Below are 19,945 nucleotides of genomic sequence, written 5' to 3'. Positions count from 1 at the left end.
CGGCGGGCGCGCGCCTGCGCCGTGGTGGGCGTGGCCCCGGCGGAGGCGGGAGGCGAGGCGCGGAGAGCGCGCTCCCGGCCACGACTTCCGGGTCGTTCGCTTCCGGGTCTACCTCGGTTTACCCGCGCCGGCCAGCCCTTTAACCTCGCTTTGGCGTTCTCGTGTTTTTGCTCGCTTTTGTGATGTAGGGGATCAGCTTCTCCCACCACACTGGAGAAAGCTGCTCTTTCCTCTTCCCAAGCCGTCACGAAGCAGAGTTTTAAGTGGGTTACTGCTCTTCAGAGCTGTCGCCCATCGGGGCCGCGTAGGAAAAAGGTTGAGTCCCAGTTTGCGGCTCTCTGAGGGCCCGACCTTGACATTCGAGTCTATTTTTGTGGAGAGCTGTTTTTTTGGAGACGTCCCAGGGGAATAGGGCTCTAGAGGCCAGCGTCATCCGACAGTTGCTCTTTATCCAAGTAGATTTACCATCCGTGTAGTTTTCCGTTGTAGGAGCTATCTATGAACTCCGTAGCAACCACAGTGGCTTGCAGAGGGTTGGGGCGAGCATTAGTGTGTTGGGTAAGAATTGATCTGTTTTCTTTGGAACGCTGAGGCGTTTGGGCTTCAAGGCTGTCTAGGCTGTAGTGGAGGGAGCACTGGTTGAACTTCCCCACAGCTAGCCCGGCAGGAACCTTTGCTTCCCAAGTTACTGGTTGATGACGTGTGACCAGAAGCTTGCATCTCAGTGAGTGATGGGTGGGTTGTTGGGCAGAGGTCTGTAGACGCTGGATTCCTGCCCTGAGCCTGTGTTGGCCTGTGACCCACGGAGGTCATGTTTGAACTGTACTTTGACAGGCAGCTGGATCCGTTGTTGGGCTTTGATTTCCAGCACCCCTGGAAGCATCGAAGGCTTTTTTGTCCCAGTGAACCCACTAAATATCCCTCTTTGTCTTAATTCTTGTGCTGTATTAAAAGGCTGAGACACTGCAAATGGTTGGAGAAACACAGAAGGTTGGATTTTACTCCCTTTCAGTTAAAGTAATAAAGAGCTATCTCTCTCAAAGTCGTGGAGGAGGGGCCGATAAGTAGTGGGCAGGTTACTTTGCTGTCTGGAGTGAGTCAGGAATGAAATACTGCGGCAACTGCAACAGTTGACCTCACGGAGCTCACAGGTGGGGTCCAGTGGACAACAGAGCGTCCTCTGCTTGGCGCGAGCTGTGACCTGACGCCAGGCTTGCGGAGGCCCCGTGGCAGAGCTAAGGTTTTGGTTTTGACTCTAAAGAGGTCAGGTGATAATTTTGTTTTTCAGGACTTGACCAGAATTTGGAGAAGGTGTCATGGAAGTTCTGCGCCCACAACTTGTAAGAATTGAGGGGCGGAATTACAGGAAAAACCCCATCCAAGAAAAGAGCTATCAGCATGAAGAGGAGGAGGAGGACTTCTATCAAGGTACTCCTGGTTGCGGTGTGTCCCCTGTATTGGAGGAGCAGTCCTGTGTGTTGTTTCAATGAGTGTCTGTGTCAGCACTGAAACTGGAGACATTTGACTCGCCCTAGCTCATTTGATGGCTAAGGGCACTGATGAGAGTGAGTTGGAGGCATTCTCTGTTGCAGTTCATTACTCAAGTTCTGTTTCATCTTTGTCACAAGAGGCTTAAATGTCATAAGGGGTAATTTTAGTTAATTATTAATATTAACCATTAATACTCTGTGACAAAATTCAGTTTCCTTGCAACTCTGCAAGGTTTTATATATATATATATATATATAAATTATTCAAATAGATAAGCATTTGTAAAGGATTTAGTCCCATGCCCAATAATGTTAGCTGTTATTGTGTTATTTTCTTTTTCTCTGTGCATGACATGGCATGACTTCCAGATGCACCAAGAACTTTAATATAGGAATAATTATAAGAAGTAAGCAGGTGGGGCCAGTGCTGTGGTGTAGCAGGCTAAGCTGCTGTCTGCAGTGCCAGCACCCCATACAGGTGCCAGTTTGAGTCTTGCTACTCCTGATCCACCTCCCTGCTAATATGCCTGAAAAAGCAGTGGAAGATGGCCCAAGTGCTTGGCCCCTGCACCCACTTAGGAGACCTGGAAGAAGCTCCTGGCTCCTGGCTTCAGATTGGTCCAGCACCAGCTAGTCGTTTGGGGAGTGAACCAGTGTATTGAAGATTTTCTCTCTGTCTCTCGTTGTCTCTCTCTAACTGTACCTTCAAATAAATAAATAACTCCTTTACAAAAAAAGTAAACAGTTGAGATGGCTTACAGAAATTTTTAGATTAATTAACTTGAGTTTGAGTTTCATGTATAAAGAAGGCTTTTGAGGTTCTCCCTCTGTTACTCTGCCTTTCAAATAAATAAATCTTAAACCAATTCTGAGGGGCTGGGGTTGTGATATAGGAGGTTAAGCCACAGCCTGTGACACTGGCATTGCCTATGGGTGCTGGTTTGAGACCAGCTACTCTACTTCCTATCCAGCTCCCTTGCTAATGCGCCTGGGAAAGCAGTGGAAGATGGCCTCAGTCCTTGGGCCCCTGTACCCACCTGGGAGACCTGGAAGAAGCTCCTGGGTGTGGCCTGCCCAGTCCTGGAGGTTGCAGACATTCGGGGAGTGAGCTGGCAGATGGAAGATCTGTCCCTCCCTCCCTTTCTCTCTGTAACTCTGCCTTTCAAATAAGTTAAAAAAGAAAATCTGAAAAGAACTGAATTGTATACTTTTTTTTTTATTTGACAGGCAGAATTAGTGAGAGAAAGAGAGAGACAGAGAGAAAGGTATTACTTTTGTTGGTTCACCCCCCAAATGGCCACCACGGCCGGTGCACTGCACCAATCCGAAGCCAGGAGCCAGGTGCTTCCTCCTGGTCTCCCATGTGGGTGCAGGGCCCAAGCACTTGGGCCATCCTCCAGTGCACTCCCGGGCCACAGCAGAGAGCTGGACTGGAAGAGGAGCAGCCGGGACTAGAACCCGGCTCCCATATGGGATGCCGGCACTGCAGGCGGAGGATTAACCAAGTGAGCCACGGCGCCGGCCCCTGAATTGTATACTTCTAACAGAGTTAACTTTATGTTATGTGAATTACATCTCAAAAGACAAGGATATATTTTCATTGTCTTCCCTTTCTAAGAGCGAAGAGTTAAACACTGTTATATGTAAATGCTGCTTTTCCAGGAGTCAAAGATTTCACGTAGTCCCTATATGTCTTTTAAAATGCTTTATTTCTCCTAAGAGAGCTCAGACGGAATAACAGGGCGATGTTCTGCGGGGTGAAGTGTCGGCTCTTTGTGCCCATGTCCTGTTTTTGTAAACCCGGGGAGAAGGCTGCTGTCCCCAGGGGAGCGGCGTTTCTGAGCCAGATGCTGTGGTTTCTGTGCAGGCTCCATGGAGGACGCCGGTGAGCCCTGTGATGCCTATGACGTGGAGCAGACCCCACAAGGATTCCGCTGTACCGTGCGGGCCCCCAGCCTGCTGTACAAGTGAGTCAGGGCCCCCGCAGCTTCACAGGCAGGCGCATCCAGGAAACTCAGCGGGAAGCTGACTGTGGTGTTTGATTACTACTAATCACATAGCTGAGTGTTTTCTGTCCTCAAATTTCGAAGGACCAATTACCTTCCCCAGGTGTCACCGTGTCCTGTTGATTTGACTGCCGCTTACCTCCCTCCGTGAGCGCCTGTGCTCCTCCGCCTTTTCTCTGGATTACTTCCGAAAGCTGCTTACTGCTCTCTTCCTGGTCAGTTCTTCACATAGAGGGTGCATGATCTTTTTAAAAAGCTAACTTGATTATTTTACCACATCTGCTTAAAATCCATTGTCGGTCTTCTTTAGAGTGATGGCCGTGATCTTGAATGTGACTTAGGTGGCCTGCATTTTTTAGGCTCAGCTCATCCCGTTCTTTCCCTGGCTTTGCACTTAGACCCAGCTGGTCTTCTTCAAATGTGCTGTACTTCCTGCCTAAGAGCATTTGCATTGCTGTTCCTTTGCCTTGGAATCATTTCCGTGTTTAAATATATTCTCCTTTCTTAGGGAAGCTTGCCTTGACACTGTCATCCCCCGCCCCCCAACATTGATTACCCTACTATCTGTTTTCTTAACATACTCTGCTTTTCCTTTGTGGCATTTATCACCATCTGTATTTGTTATGTGCAACTTGATGTCTCCTATATGAGATGGGAAGCTTCTTGAAGGCAGGAATAGGTCTGTTCCAACAATCCCCTGATGTTTATCCAAGACTAATGTGCTTTTCCAGAGCGATCTCTGTCATTATTTAGAAACTTTGTGATTACCGCAGGCTGTCTCTTAATAATTGCAGATATGTAGAATGTTATCAGTTCACGTGGCTGACTTTTGTGCTTATGCTTTTGATGATAAGCTAGTCGAGGAAGGCTGCCAGTGTTCTTCAGTGTTATACCAGCTGAATAATTAGATCTGTCCAAGCACATTAGGTCTGGGGCAGGAACTTTACAAATACAGAAGTAGGTGCCTTTAAGCTGCAAGAGGCAAATAGTTTCATTTTTGTCAGCTTTGAGGGCACTCTGAAATAGTTTTTAAGGATGAAATTCTCCCGGAATGTGGGCAGACAAGACTGCTACTAACCCTGAGAGCTCACTTTTCCTCTCAGGTTCAAGTGACACTTTTCCCTAAGAAACATGATTTTAGAAAGCTGGGGCTCAGTTCCCTGACAGAATCAGTGAAACATGTCTTACTGTGTATGACTTTGATTGGTGAAGTTTGTAAACATTCCTTAGATGTCTGATTCTGATTGGATGGTCTTTTGAATGCTGTGTCGTGTAAGTGCTCATTATGGACCAGATGTCTAGCATATTAGATTAGGTTTGGCTCTGCTAAATCCTAATTAATAGACAGTATTTACCAGGAAGATTTCTTTGTTATGAATCATTTTTCTACATTTACTTGGGTCAAGGAAGGAATAAACCAAACTAATGTGTAATCAAACCCTAATGTTGACAACACCTGTCAGAGAATAGAGGTAATGCTGTGATCCTCAGCCTCAGTGTACCTTTGAATCAGTGTTTGAAACTCTTTTTTCAGTGCCTGGGTGTACCTCAGACCGATTAAGTCAGCCTGTGAGAGCGAGACCCAGGCACTATTAGTTTTTTTTTTTTTTTTTTTTTTTGACAGAGTGGACAGTGAGAGAGAGAGACAGAGAGAAAGGTCTTTCTTTGCCATTGGTTCACCCTCCAATGGCCGCCGCGGCCAGCGTGCTGATCCGATGGCAGGAGCCAGGTACTTCTGGTCTCCCATGGGGTGCAGGGCCCAAGGACTTGGGCCATCCTCCACTGCACTCCCTGGCCACAGCAGAGAGCTGGCCTGGAAGAGGGGCAACCGGGACAGAATCCGGCTCCCCAACCGGGACTAGAACCCGGTGTGCTGGCGCCACAAGGCGGAGGATTAGCCTAGTGAGCCACGGCACTGGCCAACCATTAGTTTTTGCAACCCCTAAACCAAGGTATTTTCACTGTATGACCAAGATTGAGAACCACTGCATTTGATAGGAAATTCCACTTACATATTCAACCCAGGTATCCCTGCTTACCTGCATTACTATATAGAATATTTTAGAGTTCTTATGTAAACTTCTTTTGAATTTGATTGTGTTGTGTTTTCACTTGGAAGGATACCATTATGGGCTTAATAAGGATAGCATGGACTCTTTGGAGATTTGGGCCAGTTTCTGGGAAGCTCTATTATATATGATCACATTTAATCCTTCCAACAACCTTATGATGTATAGGTATTATTCATTCCACTTTATAAGTGAGGAAGTAGGCTTAGAGTGGTTAAATGACTTTAACCTCAACCATTTCTCTTTCTAAGGTGCTGAAGCCTAAACTATTAAAAATATTTTCAGCAAACTGTCTGTGCTAGGCTTGTCCACTGGCCACATAACAATCAGTAGAAGTCCGATTGAAAGTTCTAATGAAAAAGGCCTGGGAAGTCAAAGGCCTGACAGTTGTGCCATAGCATGTCCAGCCCAACACAGAAAACCACATGGAAATTAGAGAGTTCCAATTCTCTTCAAAACATTTTTTTTAAAGATATTATGTATTTGAAAGGCACAATGACAGAAGAAGAGAATCTTCCATCCACTAGTTTACTCCCCAGGTGGCTGCAATGGCAAGGATTGGGGCAGGCTGAAGCTGAAAGTCTGGAACTCCATCCGGATCTCCCACCTGAATGGCAGGGGCCCCAGTACCTGGGCTGTCTTCCACTGCCTTCCCAGGAGTGTTAGGGAGCTGCATCAGAGGTGGAACAGCCGGGAACGGAGCTGGCTCTCCAATATGGCATGCCAGCATCTCAGGCAGCATCTTAACCCACTGTGTCACAACGCTTACCACAAACCTCTTATTTTTTAAAAACCGGCTTACCAGGCTGGCGCCGCGGCTCACTAGGCTAATCCTCTGCCTTGCAGCGCCAGCACACCGGGTTCTAGTCCCGGTCGGGGCACCGGATTCTGTCCCGGTTGCCCCTCTCTCCAGGCCAGCTCTCTGTTGTGGCCAGGGAGTGCAGTGGAGGATGGCCCAAGTCCTTGGGCCCTGCACCCCATGGGAGACCAGGATAAGTACCTGGCTCCTGCCATCAGATCAGCACGGTGCGCTGGCTGCAGTGCGCTGGCCGCGGCGGCCATTGGAGGGTGAACCAACGGCAAAAGGAAGACCTTTCTCTCTGTCTCTCTCGCTGTCCACTCTGCCTGTCAAAAAAATTAAAAACAAAACAAAACAAAAAACCGGCTTACCAGAGTAGATCTTAATGGAAACAACTGGGTATGGACAGCCCATTTAAAAACAAGTGAATAGTTGTAGACATAGTCACCTGTGGTAACGGGTGCTATAATTGCAATCATGTTGATGGCAGGGAGGTCATTGCCTCTGTAGTCCTTTAATGGTCTCTTAGTGCTTTATAGACTGCAGGACTTTTCTCTGGGGATCTGGTGGTGTCATTTCCTTTAAGACATCTAATTACTGTGGGTTCCAGAAGATAGCCTTGGATTGTCAGAATTTTTCATACTGCAAGGCCCAGGAAAGTCATGTAAATGAATCAGTAATGATTGAAGTAGGGCAAGTGAAAGATAGGAGGGAGTAATGGAGGGGGAGTCAAGAGTGGGCTTCAATCTGTTGTTTACCCTAAGTTTTCCGATCTTGTGATTTTTCTGAAAGAATCTGCAAATACATATCTTTAGATGAAATTTCCCAAACAGGATACATCTGTGTGCTGAATTCAGCCTGTGGTTGCCTTTTTACTCTTTGTGCTTTTGAATCTATCCAAAGGGGAACACTGCTCTTTGCTAATCTTATTAACCCTTATTAATCAAGTATAGTTTTAGGATGAACTCATAGTTAATTTGTTCTCCAAAAGGACAACATTCTCCCCCCTAAAATTATGGACCTGTTGGTTGCTGAAGGGTTCCTTGAACCTGCAGGCCCAAATTTTGAATCTGATTTGAGAAGCAAATGGGTGTCAGCATGGTTATTCTATTTATACATTGAACTAGCAGTAGAACATCATTGGCCAGTGAGTGTAATTCCACACGTGTAGAGTTGGAAGACTTAATGATTTCCTCTGTAAATACTGATTTTTACTGAAGCATTTTCTGTAAGGGAGTGTCTCTGCCACAGAAGATTTAAACTCAGTGGAATTCCTTTTTGTGGTACATTTGATGTAATCCCCTTTATTAATTTTTCTTTTTATTATAGGCATATAGTTGGAAAGAGAGGGGACACTAGGAAGAAAATAGAGCTGGAGACTAAAACCTCTATCAGCATTCCTAAACCTGGACAAGATGGAGAAATTGGTAAGACCTCAAAATACATTAGTTAAATTTACAGTTCATTTTGTGTGTATATGAAATAATGCATCCCAGCAGAGGCATTTAGTGACTGTCCTCTATGGGATTTTGTAGCTGTTGGCCTTTTTATGATACATCAGTATCACTCTACCAAATGGAGGAAGATATAGTTGTACATACAGCTTTATGCTGTTTGAGTACCTGGGCTTTAATTTTATATTTTACCATGCATTGATGTAATAAAATGTCTGGATTTCATTTTGTTTTAGGAGATTTCTTTTATGGTTTTGAAGCTTGAAATGGAGTTTGTAAGTTGCTTCAAATTAGAATTAGAGAAAATCAGTGAGATAGTGAATATGAAATAAAGTTCAATTCTTTCCATAAGTGTTCTTTCAGTTTTTTTTTAAGATTTATATATGTGGCCGGCGCCGCGACTCAATAGGCTAATCCTCCACCTAGTGGCGCAGCACACCGGGTTCTAGTCCTGGTTGGGGCGCTGGATTCTGTCCCGGTTGCCCCTCTTCCAGGCTAGCTCTCTGCTGTGGCCCAGGAAGGCAGTGGAGGATGGCCCAAGTGCTTGGGCCCTGCACCCCATGGGAGACCAGGAAAAGCACCTGGCTCCTGCCTTCGGATCAGCGCGACAGCCGTGGCGGCCATTGGAGAGTGAACCAACGGCAAAAGGAAGACCTTTCTCTCTGTCTCTCTCTCTCACTATCCACTCTGCCTGTCAAAAAAAAAAAAAAAAAAAAAAAAAAGATTTATATATGTATTTGAAAGGCACAGTTATAGAGAGAGGGAGAGGGGAGAGAGATCTTCCATCTGCTGGTTCACTCCTCAAATGGCTGCAATGGCCAGAGCTGGGCCAATCTGAAGCCAGGAGTCAATAGCTGGCCAGTCCACCAGGAGCCAGGAGCTTCTTCCAGGTGTAGGAGCCCAGGAACCTGTGCCATTTGCTGCTTCTTCCCCAGGTACATTAGCAGGGAGCTGGATTGGAAGTGGAGCAATCGGGATTTGAGCCAGCGCCCATATGGGATGCCAACATTGCAGGCAGCAGCTTTACCCACTAACGACACAACGCCAGTCCCTCTTTCAGGCTTTTAAACTTTGATCTGAAAATCAGGAAGGAAATGATAAGAGTAATGATTAGAATAATGTAACCAATGGGGTTGCATTGTGGTGTGGTGGGTAAAGCTGCTGCCTGTGATGCTGGCATCCCATATTGGCGCTAGTTGAAGCCCTGGGTGCTCTGCTTCCAATCCAGCTCCTTGCCAATGCACTTGGGGAAGCAGCAGCGGATGGCACAAGTACTTGGGCCTGTGCACCCACATGGGAGACAGGAATAAAACTCCTGGCTCCTGGCTTTGTCCTGGCCCAACCCTGGCTGTTGTGGCTAGTTGGGGAGTGAATGAGTGGATGGAAGATCTCTCTTCTGTCTGCCCTCCTCTCTGTAACTCTGCCTTTCAAATAAAAAAAAAGAGAATGTCACCTGACTTGAATAATAACTCCAATGAGGAAAAATAATTTGGTAGTATAAATCACACCAGAAAGTGTCAGGCACCATCATGAACCAAGGACACAGGCTTTTTCCTTTCCAGTAGCTCTGAGTGAGGGACACTGTAGGGACAAAATTTTTAAAAACTTGTTCTAAAACAATAGAACTTTTTCAGGATCAAAGAGTACAGTAGCCCCCTATAATCCATTTTCCATAAACACCCATCGATTCTGCTAAGTTGTAGCAGAAGTATAATCACCTTGACAGACAATCTCAGTGAACTTGGAGTGGTGCTGTCCAGGGAACCTCCTGCAATGCAGGGAGTGCTCTCTGTGTGTGCTGTCTAGAACAGGAACCAGTGTTCCAACGATGGCTAGTATAACCGCATAACTCCATTTTAAATTTTATTTAGTTCTAATTAGGGCCTCCACATTCAACAGTGCAGTGCTAGAGTTTTTCCGGCTCATTGGTAAAGTCAGCAAACTTTAGCAAAGAAGTGTCACATTTTGGGAGGGCTTTCTTTTTTTTCCAACATAAATACTAGAGTTGTAAGTGCAAAAATGTGGGCTCTTGAAAATTTAACCAAGAATCATTGAGGTAATTTTATCATTTCATTAAAGTGTACTTTATTTTTTTGATAAAATTTACATGTTTTCAAAAAAAATGAATGCTTGTACAAATTACCTATAAACATAAAAGGAAAACTCTTGTGGTATGAACCTTAGAGATAATCACTAGTAACAGGTGTTATATTTTCTTTTTTTTTATTATTTTTATTTTATTTTATTATTATTTTTTTTTTTTTGACAGGCAGAGTGGATAGTGAGAGAGAGAGACAGAGAGAAAGGTCTTCCTTTTGCCGTTGGTTCACCCTCCAATGGCCGCCGCAGCCGGTGTGCTGCGGCCGGCGCACCGCGCTGATCCGATGGCAGGAGCCAGGAGCCAGGTGCTTTTCCTGGTCTCCCATGGGGTGCAGGGCCCAAGCACCTGGGCCATCCTCCACTGCACTCCCTGGCCACAGCAGAGAGCTGGCCTGGAAGAGGGGCAACCGGGACAGAATCCGGCGCCCTGACCGGGACTAGAACCCGGTGTGCCGGCGCCGCTAGGCGGAGGATTAGCCTAGTGAGCCGCGGCGCCGGCCTCAGGTGTTATATTTTCCCTACTTTTTCTATCCGTGTAGTAACATATGCAATTTTCTTTGTGGTAAAAATAGTAATATGGTATAAATGGTGAAACTTTAGGTATTTTAAGGTACTGGAGCCAATCCAAACAGTAGACAGGTTGTAAAGATTCAGTTTTGCCTTAGGTAGCAGGAATATTGCAGTGTGCAAAACTAGTGAGTAATTATTAAAAGAATTTAGTGGAACAAATTTAATTGAAAAGCAAGGGGATAAGCTGGCTTATTGGTCTTAGAGGGACGTAAACTATATAGAAAAATCAAGTTTATTGGTTAGAGCAAATTGAGTTGTGGTATGAAATCAGGACTGTGGTTTCACTGGTGCTGTACTTGCTGTCTTTTGTTCATTTTCTTTTCTCTCTTCTAAATAAGAGAAACTAGAGAAGGAAATGACTTAGTAGATTTTGATTCCTTCTTTGATTCCTTCTCTAGACAAGAATTTGGTCTTACCTGTTTTGAAGTCTCAAGTAATGGGATATCAGGAGATGCTTTCAAAATGATATTGTCGGCCGGCACCATGGCTCACTAGGCTAATCATCCGCCTGCGGCGCCGGCACACCGGGTTCTAGTCCCGGTCGGGGCGCCGGATTCTGTTCAGGTTGCCCCTCTTCCAGGCCAGCTCTCTGCTGTGGCCAGGGAGTGCAGTGGAGGATGGCCCAGGTGCTTGGGCCCTGCACCCGCATGGGAGACCAGGAGAAGCACCTGACTCCTGGCTTTGGATCAGCGCAGCCCGCCAGCCATAGCGACCATTTTGGGGGTGAACCAACGGAAGGAAGACCTTTCTGTCTCTCTCTGTCACTGTCTAACTCTGCCTGTCAAAAAAAGAAGAAAAAAAAAAGATATTGTCATTGCAGTTAGGGAATTCTTTTTTACAGTTTAACATTGGGGTGGATGTTTGGTGTAGCAATTAAGTTTCCACTTGGGCCACCCACTTCCTGTGTCAAAGTGTGTAGTGAGTTTCAGCGCCTCACTTCTGATCCAGCTTCCTGTTATTGTGCACCCTGGGAGGCAGCAGGTGATGGCTCAAGTACTTGGGTCCTGTCACCCAAGCGGGAGTCCCATGTTGAGTCCCAGGCTTGTGGCGTCAGCCTGCCCCAGCCGCAGCTATCGCAGACATTTGGAGAGTGAACCAGTGGCTGAAAGACCTCTGAGAGTCTCTGTCCCTCTCCCTTTCAAGTAAATAAAAATGTAACATCAATGCCTTTTTTTTTTTTAAGATTTATTTATTTATTTGAAAGTCATAGTTAAACACAGAGAGGAGAGGCAGAGAGAGAGAGAGGTCTTCCATCCACTGGTTTACTCCCCAGTTGGCCGCAATGGCCGGAGCTGCGCGGATCCGAAGCCAGGAGCCAGGAACTTCTTCCAGGTCTCCGACATTGGTGCAGGGGCCCAAGGACTTGGGCCATCTTCCACTGCTTTCCCAGGCCATAGCAGAGAGCTAGATTGGAAGAGGAGCAGCCGGGACTAGAACCGGTGCCCATATGGGATGCCGGCGCCTCAGACCAGGGCTTTAACCCACTGCGCCACAGCACTGGCCCCCCAGCATATTTTTAGATTTTATCCATGTTATTTCATTCCTTTTTGTGGCATGACAAAGCCATTTATTTAGAACTACCATGCTTTGTTTCTCCATCTGTTAGTTGATAGACATTTGTGTTCTTTCCACCTTTTTGCTGTTGTGAACAGAGCTGTGATGAAGATTTGTGTATACATTATTTATTTAATTTTAATAAAGATTTATTTGAAAGGCAGAGACAAAGAGAAGAGACAGAGCGAGTTTTTCTATCTGCTGGTTCACTCCTTAAATGGCCTCAATGGCTGGGGCTGGGCTAGGCTGAAGGCAGGGGTAAGAACTCCATCCAGGTCACATGTGTGAGTGGTAGGGGCCTACGCTCTTGGGCTATCTTCTACTGCCTTCCCAGGCACATTAGCAGGATAGCAGGAAGCCGGATTAGAAGGGAAGTAGCCAGGATTATTTTTTTTAAGTTCAATAGTACATGAATTTTATTCTCTTACTGAGACTGAGAGCTTGTAGCCAATTTAAAAAAAAAAAAAAAGTAAACCAAGGAAAATAATTAAATTTATGGAACTCTTGTTTTAAAAAATAAAGGTACCCAACTAATATGCTGAGATATAGCAGTGTTGGTGGTCCTGTATTTTGAAGTGTTTAAGAATGGTTTTTAAGGTAGAAGTGAGAAAACACCCACTCTCCCTTCCAATAATTTAAAGAGGGCAGTAGACATTCTTTATACCCAAAAACTATGGCAGCAGTTCAAATGTGACCAATGCAAATGTAGAATGGAGGTGTTCAAAACATAGCTAGGACTCAACACATCTCATACACTAAAATTGTAGGATTATAGTTTCAAAGAAAATGAACAATACCAAAGGAATTTTGAGATTTTTTCATTTGAAGGCAATCTTAATGCTATTAAATTCACAAATGCTAATTTAAATATCCAATCCTATTTATCTAAAACACACGTTGCAAACATACAAGTATCTGTTCTCTCCACATGTTAGTGCCCATTCATATCATGGCTTGGAAAAGGGGGGAATAGATTCCTCTTAACCTGCAAGTCAGTAGGTGTTTCTTTAGTTAACTTTAGCAAAATTCATACAACATAGTAATTAACAGTGATCTTCTTTACTTGTTAACTCACAAGGAACACCTTCGAAACTGCATTGTGTTAAAGCTTCTGTACTGGGGCTGGCGCCGTGGCTCACTCGGTTAATCTTCCGCCTGCAGCACCGGCATCCCACGTGGGCGCTGGGTTCCAGTCATGGTTGCTCCTCTTCCAGTCCAGTTCTCTGCTGTGGCTCAGGAAGGCAGTGGAGGATGACCCAAGTGTTTGGGCCCTGCACCCACATGGGAGACCAGGAGGAAACACCTGGCTCCTGATTGGCGTAGCTCCAGCCGTAGCGGCCATTTGGGGGGTAACCAATGGAAGGAAAACCTTTCTCTTGCTCTCGTTGTCTAATTCTGTCTGTCAAATAAAAAAAAAAAAGTTTCTGTACTAAAATGTAGAAAAGCTGAACTACACAGATATTGAAAAGTTAAAAATTCCTTAATTTTTTATTCCTGGTATCACTATCACAATTTACAGGGTAGTATATCTGATGTTATGAAAAGAAAAAGAAAAAATAAAGCTACAACAGATAAAAGACCTCAGGAATGTACACCTAATTGATGCTACATTGCGTTAATCAATAGCTGCACTTTTTGCAAACTGGCTATGACAGTCCTGAACAAGAAGGGTTTCCTGTTTAGGCTGCGGTAACTTTTCTGACTGTCGATCATCGTTCCTTCTGCGGCAGATTTTTACACTTCCTCTAATGCATTCAGGACGACTGTCTCAGTAACTTGCAGCTTTTCTCTCAACTCCTCACTCTCTCTCCTGCTGAGAACTGGAGCCCTTTTCTGCTGTTTTTAGAACCTTCTGCTACCATATCCACCACTTCCACCACCAGATCCATAACCACTACCACAGGGACTGCCTGAACTTCTCCCACCAAAACTGCCCCCTTTCCTGGGTCCATGATTTGATTGCTGTTGTCCACTATAATTACCAAATCATTGTAGTTTTCACCACCACCACCGTTACCTCCAAAATTTCTTCCTTTATTGTAACCATCATCCTCTTCCTGCACCATGTCCCACCCTGGTTTCCATATCCTGGTCCACCACCACCATAGCCTCCTCTGTTGCTATAACCAGGACCACCACCATAGTTGCCACCATCACCTCCTCCATAACGTCCTCTGCTGCCATCGCCTCCACCACCATAGCCTCCTCTTCCACCAAAGTTTCCACCACAGCCAAAATTACCTCCATCACCTCCAGAGTTTCCTCCATGACCCATAAAGTTGCCCAAGTAGTCTCTCAGATTATATTCCTCTGTAGCTTCTTTAATACCACCAACAAAAACCTTCACTGTGAGATGGGCACCGGGCTTTACCGAATCCTCTTTAGAAACTGCTCTCTTTGGTTCCACAACACGCCCATCAGCCTTGTGTGGTGGAGCACACATCGCTGCATCCACTTCTTCAACACAAGAGTAAGTCACAAAACCAAAGCCCCTGGAACGTATCGTTTGGGGGTCTCTCACTACCACGCAATCTATGAGTGTGCCCCATTTCTCAAAATGTTCTCTCAAACTATCATCTGTAGTTTCAAAGCTTAGATCACCAATAAGCTTTCCCAGCTGCTCTGGTTCCTTTGGATCATGGCCCTCCTCTTTTTTTTTTTTTTTTAATTTTTATTTATTTTATTTATTTTTTTTATTTGAAAGGCAGAGTTAGAGAGGTAGAGACAGAAAGAGTGGTCTTCCATCCGCTGGTTCACTCCCCAGATGGCTGCAACAGCTAGAGCTACACCGATCCTAAGCCAGGAGCCAGGAGCTTCTTCTGGGTCTCCCATGTGGGTACAGGGGCCCAAGGACTTGGGCCTTCTACTGCTTTCCCAGGCCATAGCAGGGAGCTGGATTGGAAGGGGAGCAGCCAGGACTCGAACCGGCACCCATATGGGATGCTGGTGTGTCAGGCCAGGGCTTTAACCCACTGTGCCACAGTGCTAGTCCTTGGCCCTCCATTTTGAGACTGGACTCGCCTCTTCCAACTCAGCCAGGATTCTGACTGGCATTCTGATGTGGGTTGCTAGCTGTGCTGCAATGCCAGCCCCTATACTTTTTTTTTTTTTTTGAGCATTTTGTTGAACTTATTTTGGGTATCCTTAGGAGAATTGCTGGGTCATACAATAATTCTGTGTTCAACTTTTTAAGGAACTACTAAACTTTTCTGTAGTGGTTATACTGTTTTACATTTGTATGAACAATGTGTAAGGGATTGCCTTGTAGCTGAGAACTCATTTTTCTACTTCATCATCTGGTCTTAAGGATATTTTGTTTTGTTTTTCTTTTGGCCTAGGTAGTTTTTTAATCAACACATAAAAATTGTAGTTTGTAGGGTCCAATGTGTTTATTTGATACAGATGTAGAATGTCTAATGATCAAATCAGGATAATTAGCATTTGCATTACCTTAAACTTTTATCATTTCTTTGGTGCTGAAAACCTTCAAATTCCTACTTTATAATTCTTCATGAAGTATCTAATAAATTGTTGTAAACTGAAGTTGCTGTACTGTGCTGTGGAAGAAGTGTTCTATTTTTTTTTTTTTTAAGATTTATTTATTTATTTGAAAGTCTGAGTTACACAGAGAGAGGAGAGGCAGAGAGAGAGAGAGAGAGAGAGGTCTTCCATCAGCTGGTTAACTCCCCAGATGGCTGCAATGGCTGGAGCTGTGCCGATCTGAAGCCAGGAGCCAGGAGCCTCTTCCGGGTCTCCCACGTTGGTGCAGGGGCCCAAAGACTTGGGCCGTCCTGTACTGCTTTTGCAGGCCATAGCAGGGAGATGGATCGGAAGAGGAGCAGCCCAGTCTCAAACTGGTGCCCATATGGGATGCCAGTGCTTCAGGACAGGGCGTTAACCCACTTGTGCCACAGTGCCAGAAGTGTTCTATTTTTAAGCCTCTCTCTGCTTAGATTGCCTTCAATAGCAGCTTTCTGACATTTGACACCTATTCAGATTTATATACACATTCCGAACTTTTTAGCTCCTGAGAGGTGACAAAGTTGAGGTCAGCTGCATATAAGCATCTGGGCGTCCTTGGGTGTGTTCACCGTTTTCCTTTGTTTGCAGTTATCACCGGCCAGTATCGAAATGGTGTGATTTCCGCCCGAACTCGGATTGATGTTCTCTTGGACACTTTTAGGAGAAAGCAGCCCTTCACTCACTTCCTTGCCTTCTTCCTCAACGAAGCTGAGGTTCAGGAGGGATTTCTGAAGTTCCAGCAGGCAGTTCTGGAGAAGTGCTCCACGGTAAGCAGCAACGAAGACGCAGCTTGAAAACAAGAAAGTCAAATGTAAAACAAAATACAAAAATGGTTCAAAATTCAAGCAGTGGGAAGATACAGACCTCTTCCCTACCTAGAAAGATGACTATTCCTGATGGTTTCTTACTGAACGAGCAAGCAAAAGTATAGCCGTGTCAACATCTAAGCTTCTGTATATCATAGAAACATCTTTTAAAAATTTCAAGACACCAGCGGCTCATTCTGCTAGGCACAGCCCTCTGCACCTTTTGGGTGGCTGTGTGAATGAGATGCTGGCATCTGTAAATCTGCCTTTGGGCAGTCATGGCTTATTTGGCATTAGGATTTAACTAAAATACAAATTTGCAAAGAGAGTTGTCATATAATAGTGATATACCATTATATAATGGGTAATCTAGATTAGAAAACAAGATTTAAAGCTTCTTTTTGATACAGTTTTAAAATATTTACTCATTTATTTGAGATGTAGAGAGACACAGAGAATGAACTCTGACCTGCTGGTTCACTTCCCAGCGGGCCACAATGGTAAGGGCTGGGCTGGACCAAAGGCAGGAGCCAGAACCAGTCTAGGCCTTACATGCAGGTGGCAGGGAACCAATTACTTGAGGCATCATCTGTTGCTTCCCAGGGTCTGCTAATATGGGAAGCTGAAATAAAGAGCTGGAGACAGGTACTCTGATGTGGCATATGGGCATCTTAACTGATATCTTAACTACTAGGCCAAATGCTCACCCCATATTTTAGTTGGTTTGAAAAGTGTTTGTTGGTTTTCTCTCTTTTTTTTTTTTTTTTAAAGTTTTTTATTTATTCGTTTGAAAGTCTGAGTTAGAGGCAGAGAAAGAGAAAGCTTCCATCTGCTGGTTCACTCCCTAAATGGGTGCAATGGCTAGAGCTGAGCCCATCCAAAGACAGTATCTAGGAGCTTCATCCGAGTCTCCCACATGGGTGTAGGAGCCCAAGCACTTGGGCCATCTTCCACTGCTTTTTCAGGCATATTAGCAGGAAGCTGGATGGGAAGTGGAGCAGCCAAGACTTGAACCGGTGTCCATAGGGGATGCCAGCATTACAGGCGCTGGCTTTACCTACTGCTCCACAGTACTGGCCCCTATTTTTTTTTTTTTTCTTTTGTTTAAAGAGTTATTTATTTATTTAAGAGGCAGAGAGAGGTCTTCCATCTGCTGAATCTCTCCCCAAATGTACGCAATGGCCAAAGCTGGGCCAAGCTGAAGCCAGGTCTCTTATGTGGGTGCAGGGGCCCAAGCACTTAGGCCATCTTCCACTGCTTTACTAGGCCACAGCAGTGGCCTCTACTGGTTTTCTAAAAAAAAATTTTTTTATGAAAACCAATCTATGCTTACTATGGAAAATTTATAAAATACAGTAACAATACTTCTTCCTAGAAGTAAAAAATGAGTATGTGTGTCTGAGTTTTTTGATATGTATATTCAAATTACCGTTGGGAAATGTTATAGCAGTTTATACTTCAAGCTGGAATTTTCTTTAGATTTCTTTTCCTTCTTTTGCCAGTATTGGGTCTTATCATTCTTTTGAATTTTTTAATCCAGTTGACAAAAAATTTGCTCATAGCTTAGTGCTCATTTATTTGATTGTTAGATAAGACATATTGATATTTTTAACTCTTTTTTTTAAAGATTTATTTATTTATTTGAAGGGCAGGTTTATAGAGAGGTATAGGCAGAGAGAGAGAGAGAGAGGTCTTCCATTTGCTGGTTTACTCCCCAGTTGGCTGCAACAGCTGGAGCTGTGCCAATCGAAGCCAGGAGTCAGGAGCTTCTTCCGGGTTTCCCACTTAAGTGCCGGGGCCCAAGGACTTGGGCCATCTTCTGTGCTTTCCCAGAGAGCTGGATCAGAAGTGGAGCAGCTGGGACTTGAACTGGCGTCCATATAGGGTGCTGGCATTCCAGGCGGTGGCTTCACCTGCTACACCACAGTGCTGACCCTGACTTTTGTTTCTTTATGTGTTTGCTCATATTTCTTTGGGAGTGTTAGCTTTTAAAATTTATTTATAAGAGCTTCATACATATTAAGATTAATATTAATAATTTACACTTTTGGGTTCATTTAGAATATTTAAGGCAGAATTGCAGAGAGGGAGAGAGAGAGAGCTTCCATCTACAGGTTCACTCCCTAAATGGCTGCGATGGTTGGGGCTGTGCCAGGCTGAAGCCAGGAGCCTGGAACTCCATCACAGTTCACCACATGGGTATCAGGGTCCAAGTACTTGGGTCTTCTTCTACTATTTTCCCAAGTGCATTAGCAGGGAGCTGGATCAGAAGTGGAGCAAATGGGACTTGCACCAGTGTTCTGATATGGGACCTGGCATCACAGGCAGTGGCTTAACCTGCTGCACCACCACTCTGACCTTAGAATATATTTTGAAATGTGATACTTTTTTTTTTTTTTTTAACGATTTGTTTATTTGAAACACAGAATGACAGGGAGAGAGAGAGGGAAAGAGATCTTCCATCTGCTGGTTCATTATCCAAATGGTTGCAACAGCTGGGGCTCAGCCAGGTTGAACAAGGAGCCTGGAACTTGGTTCAGGTCTCCCACATGGGTGGCAGGAGTCCAAGTATTTGGGCCATCTCCTGCTGCTTTCCCAGGTGGAGCATCAGGGAGCTGGATCAGCAGTGCTGCAGTTGGAGGCTTAACTCTTTGCATTACTATACAGTCTCCACCTTTTTTTTTTTTTTTTTTTTTTTTAAAGCTGTATTTACTGGGGCCAGTGCTGTGGCATAGCGGATTAAGCTGCCATCTGCAGAGCTGACATCAATTTGAGTCCCAGCTGCTGCACTTCCAATCCAGCTCCCTGCTAATGCACTTGGGAAAACTGCAGAAGGTGGCCCAAGTTCTTGGGTACCTGCACCCATGTGGGAGACCTGAAGAAGCTCCTGGCTCTTGGCTATGGATTGGCCCAGCTCTGGCCATTGCGGCCATTTGGGGAGTGAACTAGTGGATGGAAGATCTCTTTCTCTGTCTCCATTTCTCTGTAACTGCTTTTCAAGTAAATAAAAATAAATCTTTTAAGGAGAGAGAGAGAGAGAGAGAGAATCTTCCATTGCTGGTTCACTCCCCTAAGGTGCAACAGTCAAAACTGGGTCAAACCAAAGCCAGGAGTCAGGAATTGCATCCATATCTCCCACATGGATGGCAGGAACTCAAGTTCTTGAGTCATCATCTGTTGCTTCCCAGGTGTAGTATCTGGGAGTTGGATCTGGATCCTGAAGTGGATATCAGGTGCAGGCAGGTGTTGTGAGCAGTGATTTAACCCTGCTGTGCCACAAAACCTGCCGCAGGTTAGAACTTCTTTTTTTTTTTTTTTTTTTTTAAAGATTTAATGTATTTGAAAGGCAGAGTTACAGAGAAAGAGGGAGAGGGAGAGAGAGAAAGATCTTCTATCCCTGGTCCACTTCCCAAATGGCCGAAACACCCAAAGCTGAGCTAATCCAAAGTGAGGATCCTGGAGCTTCTTCTGGGTCACCCACATGGGTGCAAGGGCCCAGCAGTTGGGCCATCTTCTGCTTTCCCAGGCTCATTAGCAGGGAGCTGGATCGGAAGTGGAGCAGCTGGTGCCCATAG

The 19,945-nt window shown here is 45.0% G+C and overlaps 1 protein-coding gene across 6 annotated transcripts in view; it reads left to right on the top strand.

The window, feature by feature from the left end:
* The window catches only part of ASCC1 (activating signal cointegrator 1 complex subunit 1), a 106,111-nt gene that overhangs the window by 309 nt on the left and 85,857 nt on the right, over positions 1-19,945 (top strand). For 2 of the 6 annotated variants that reach the window (XM_051823793.3, XM_008269983.5), the window contains exons 2-5: positions 1,289-1,428; positions 3,358-3,457; positions 7,694-7,791; positions 16,153-16,331. In XM_051823793.3, coding sequence (XP_051679753.1) covers positions 1,317-1,428; positions 3,358-3,457; positions 7,694-7,791; positions 16,153-16,331 — 489 coding nt within the window. In that variant the 5' untranslated portion in view covers positions 1,289-1,316. Of the gene's footprint in view, positions 1-26; positions 725-1,288; positions 1,429-3,357; positions 3,458-7,693; positions 7,792-16,152; positions 16,332-19,945 lie in introns of those variants that run through there. The other 4 variants (XM_008269984.5, XM_070057804.2, XM_008269985.5 and 1 more) reach the window with 4 other exon arrangements.

This window comes from Oryctolagus cuniculus, chromosome 15 (assembly GCF_051225735.1).
Source record: "Oryctolagus cuniculus isolate XC-2025 breed Fujian yellow rabbit chromosome 15, ASM5122573v1, whole genome shotgun sequence".
In the NCBI taxonomy this organism is placed as follows: Eukaryota; Metazoa; Chordata; class Mammalia; order Lagomorpha; family Leporidae; genus Oryctolagus; species Oryctolagus cuniculus.
This window is presented reverse-complemented; position numbering and strand designations above follow the sequence as displayed.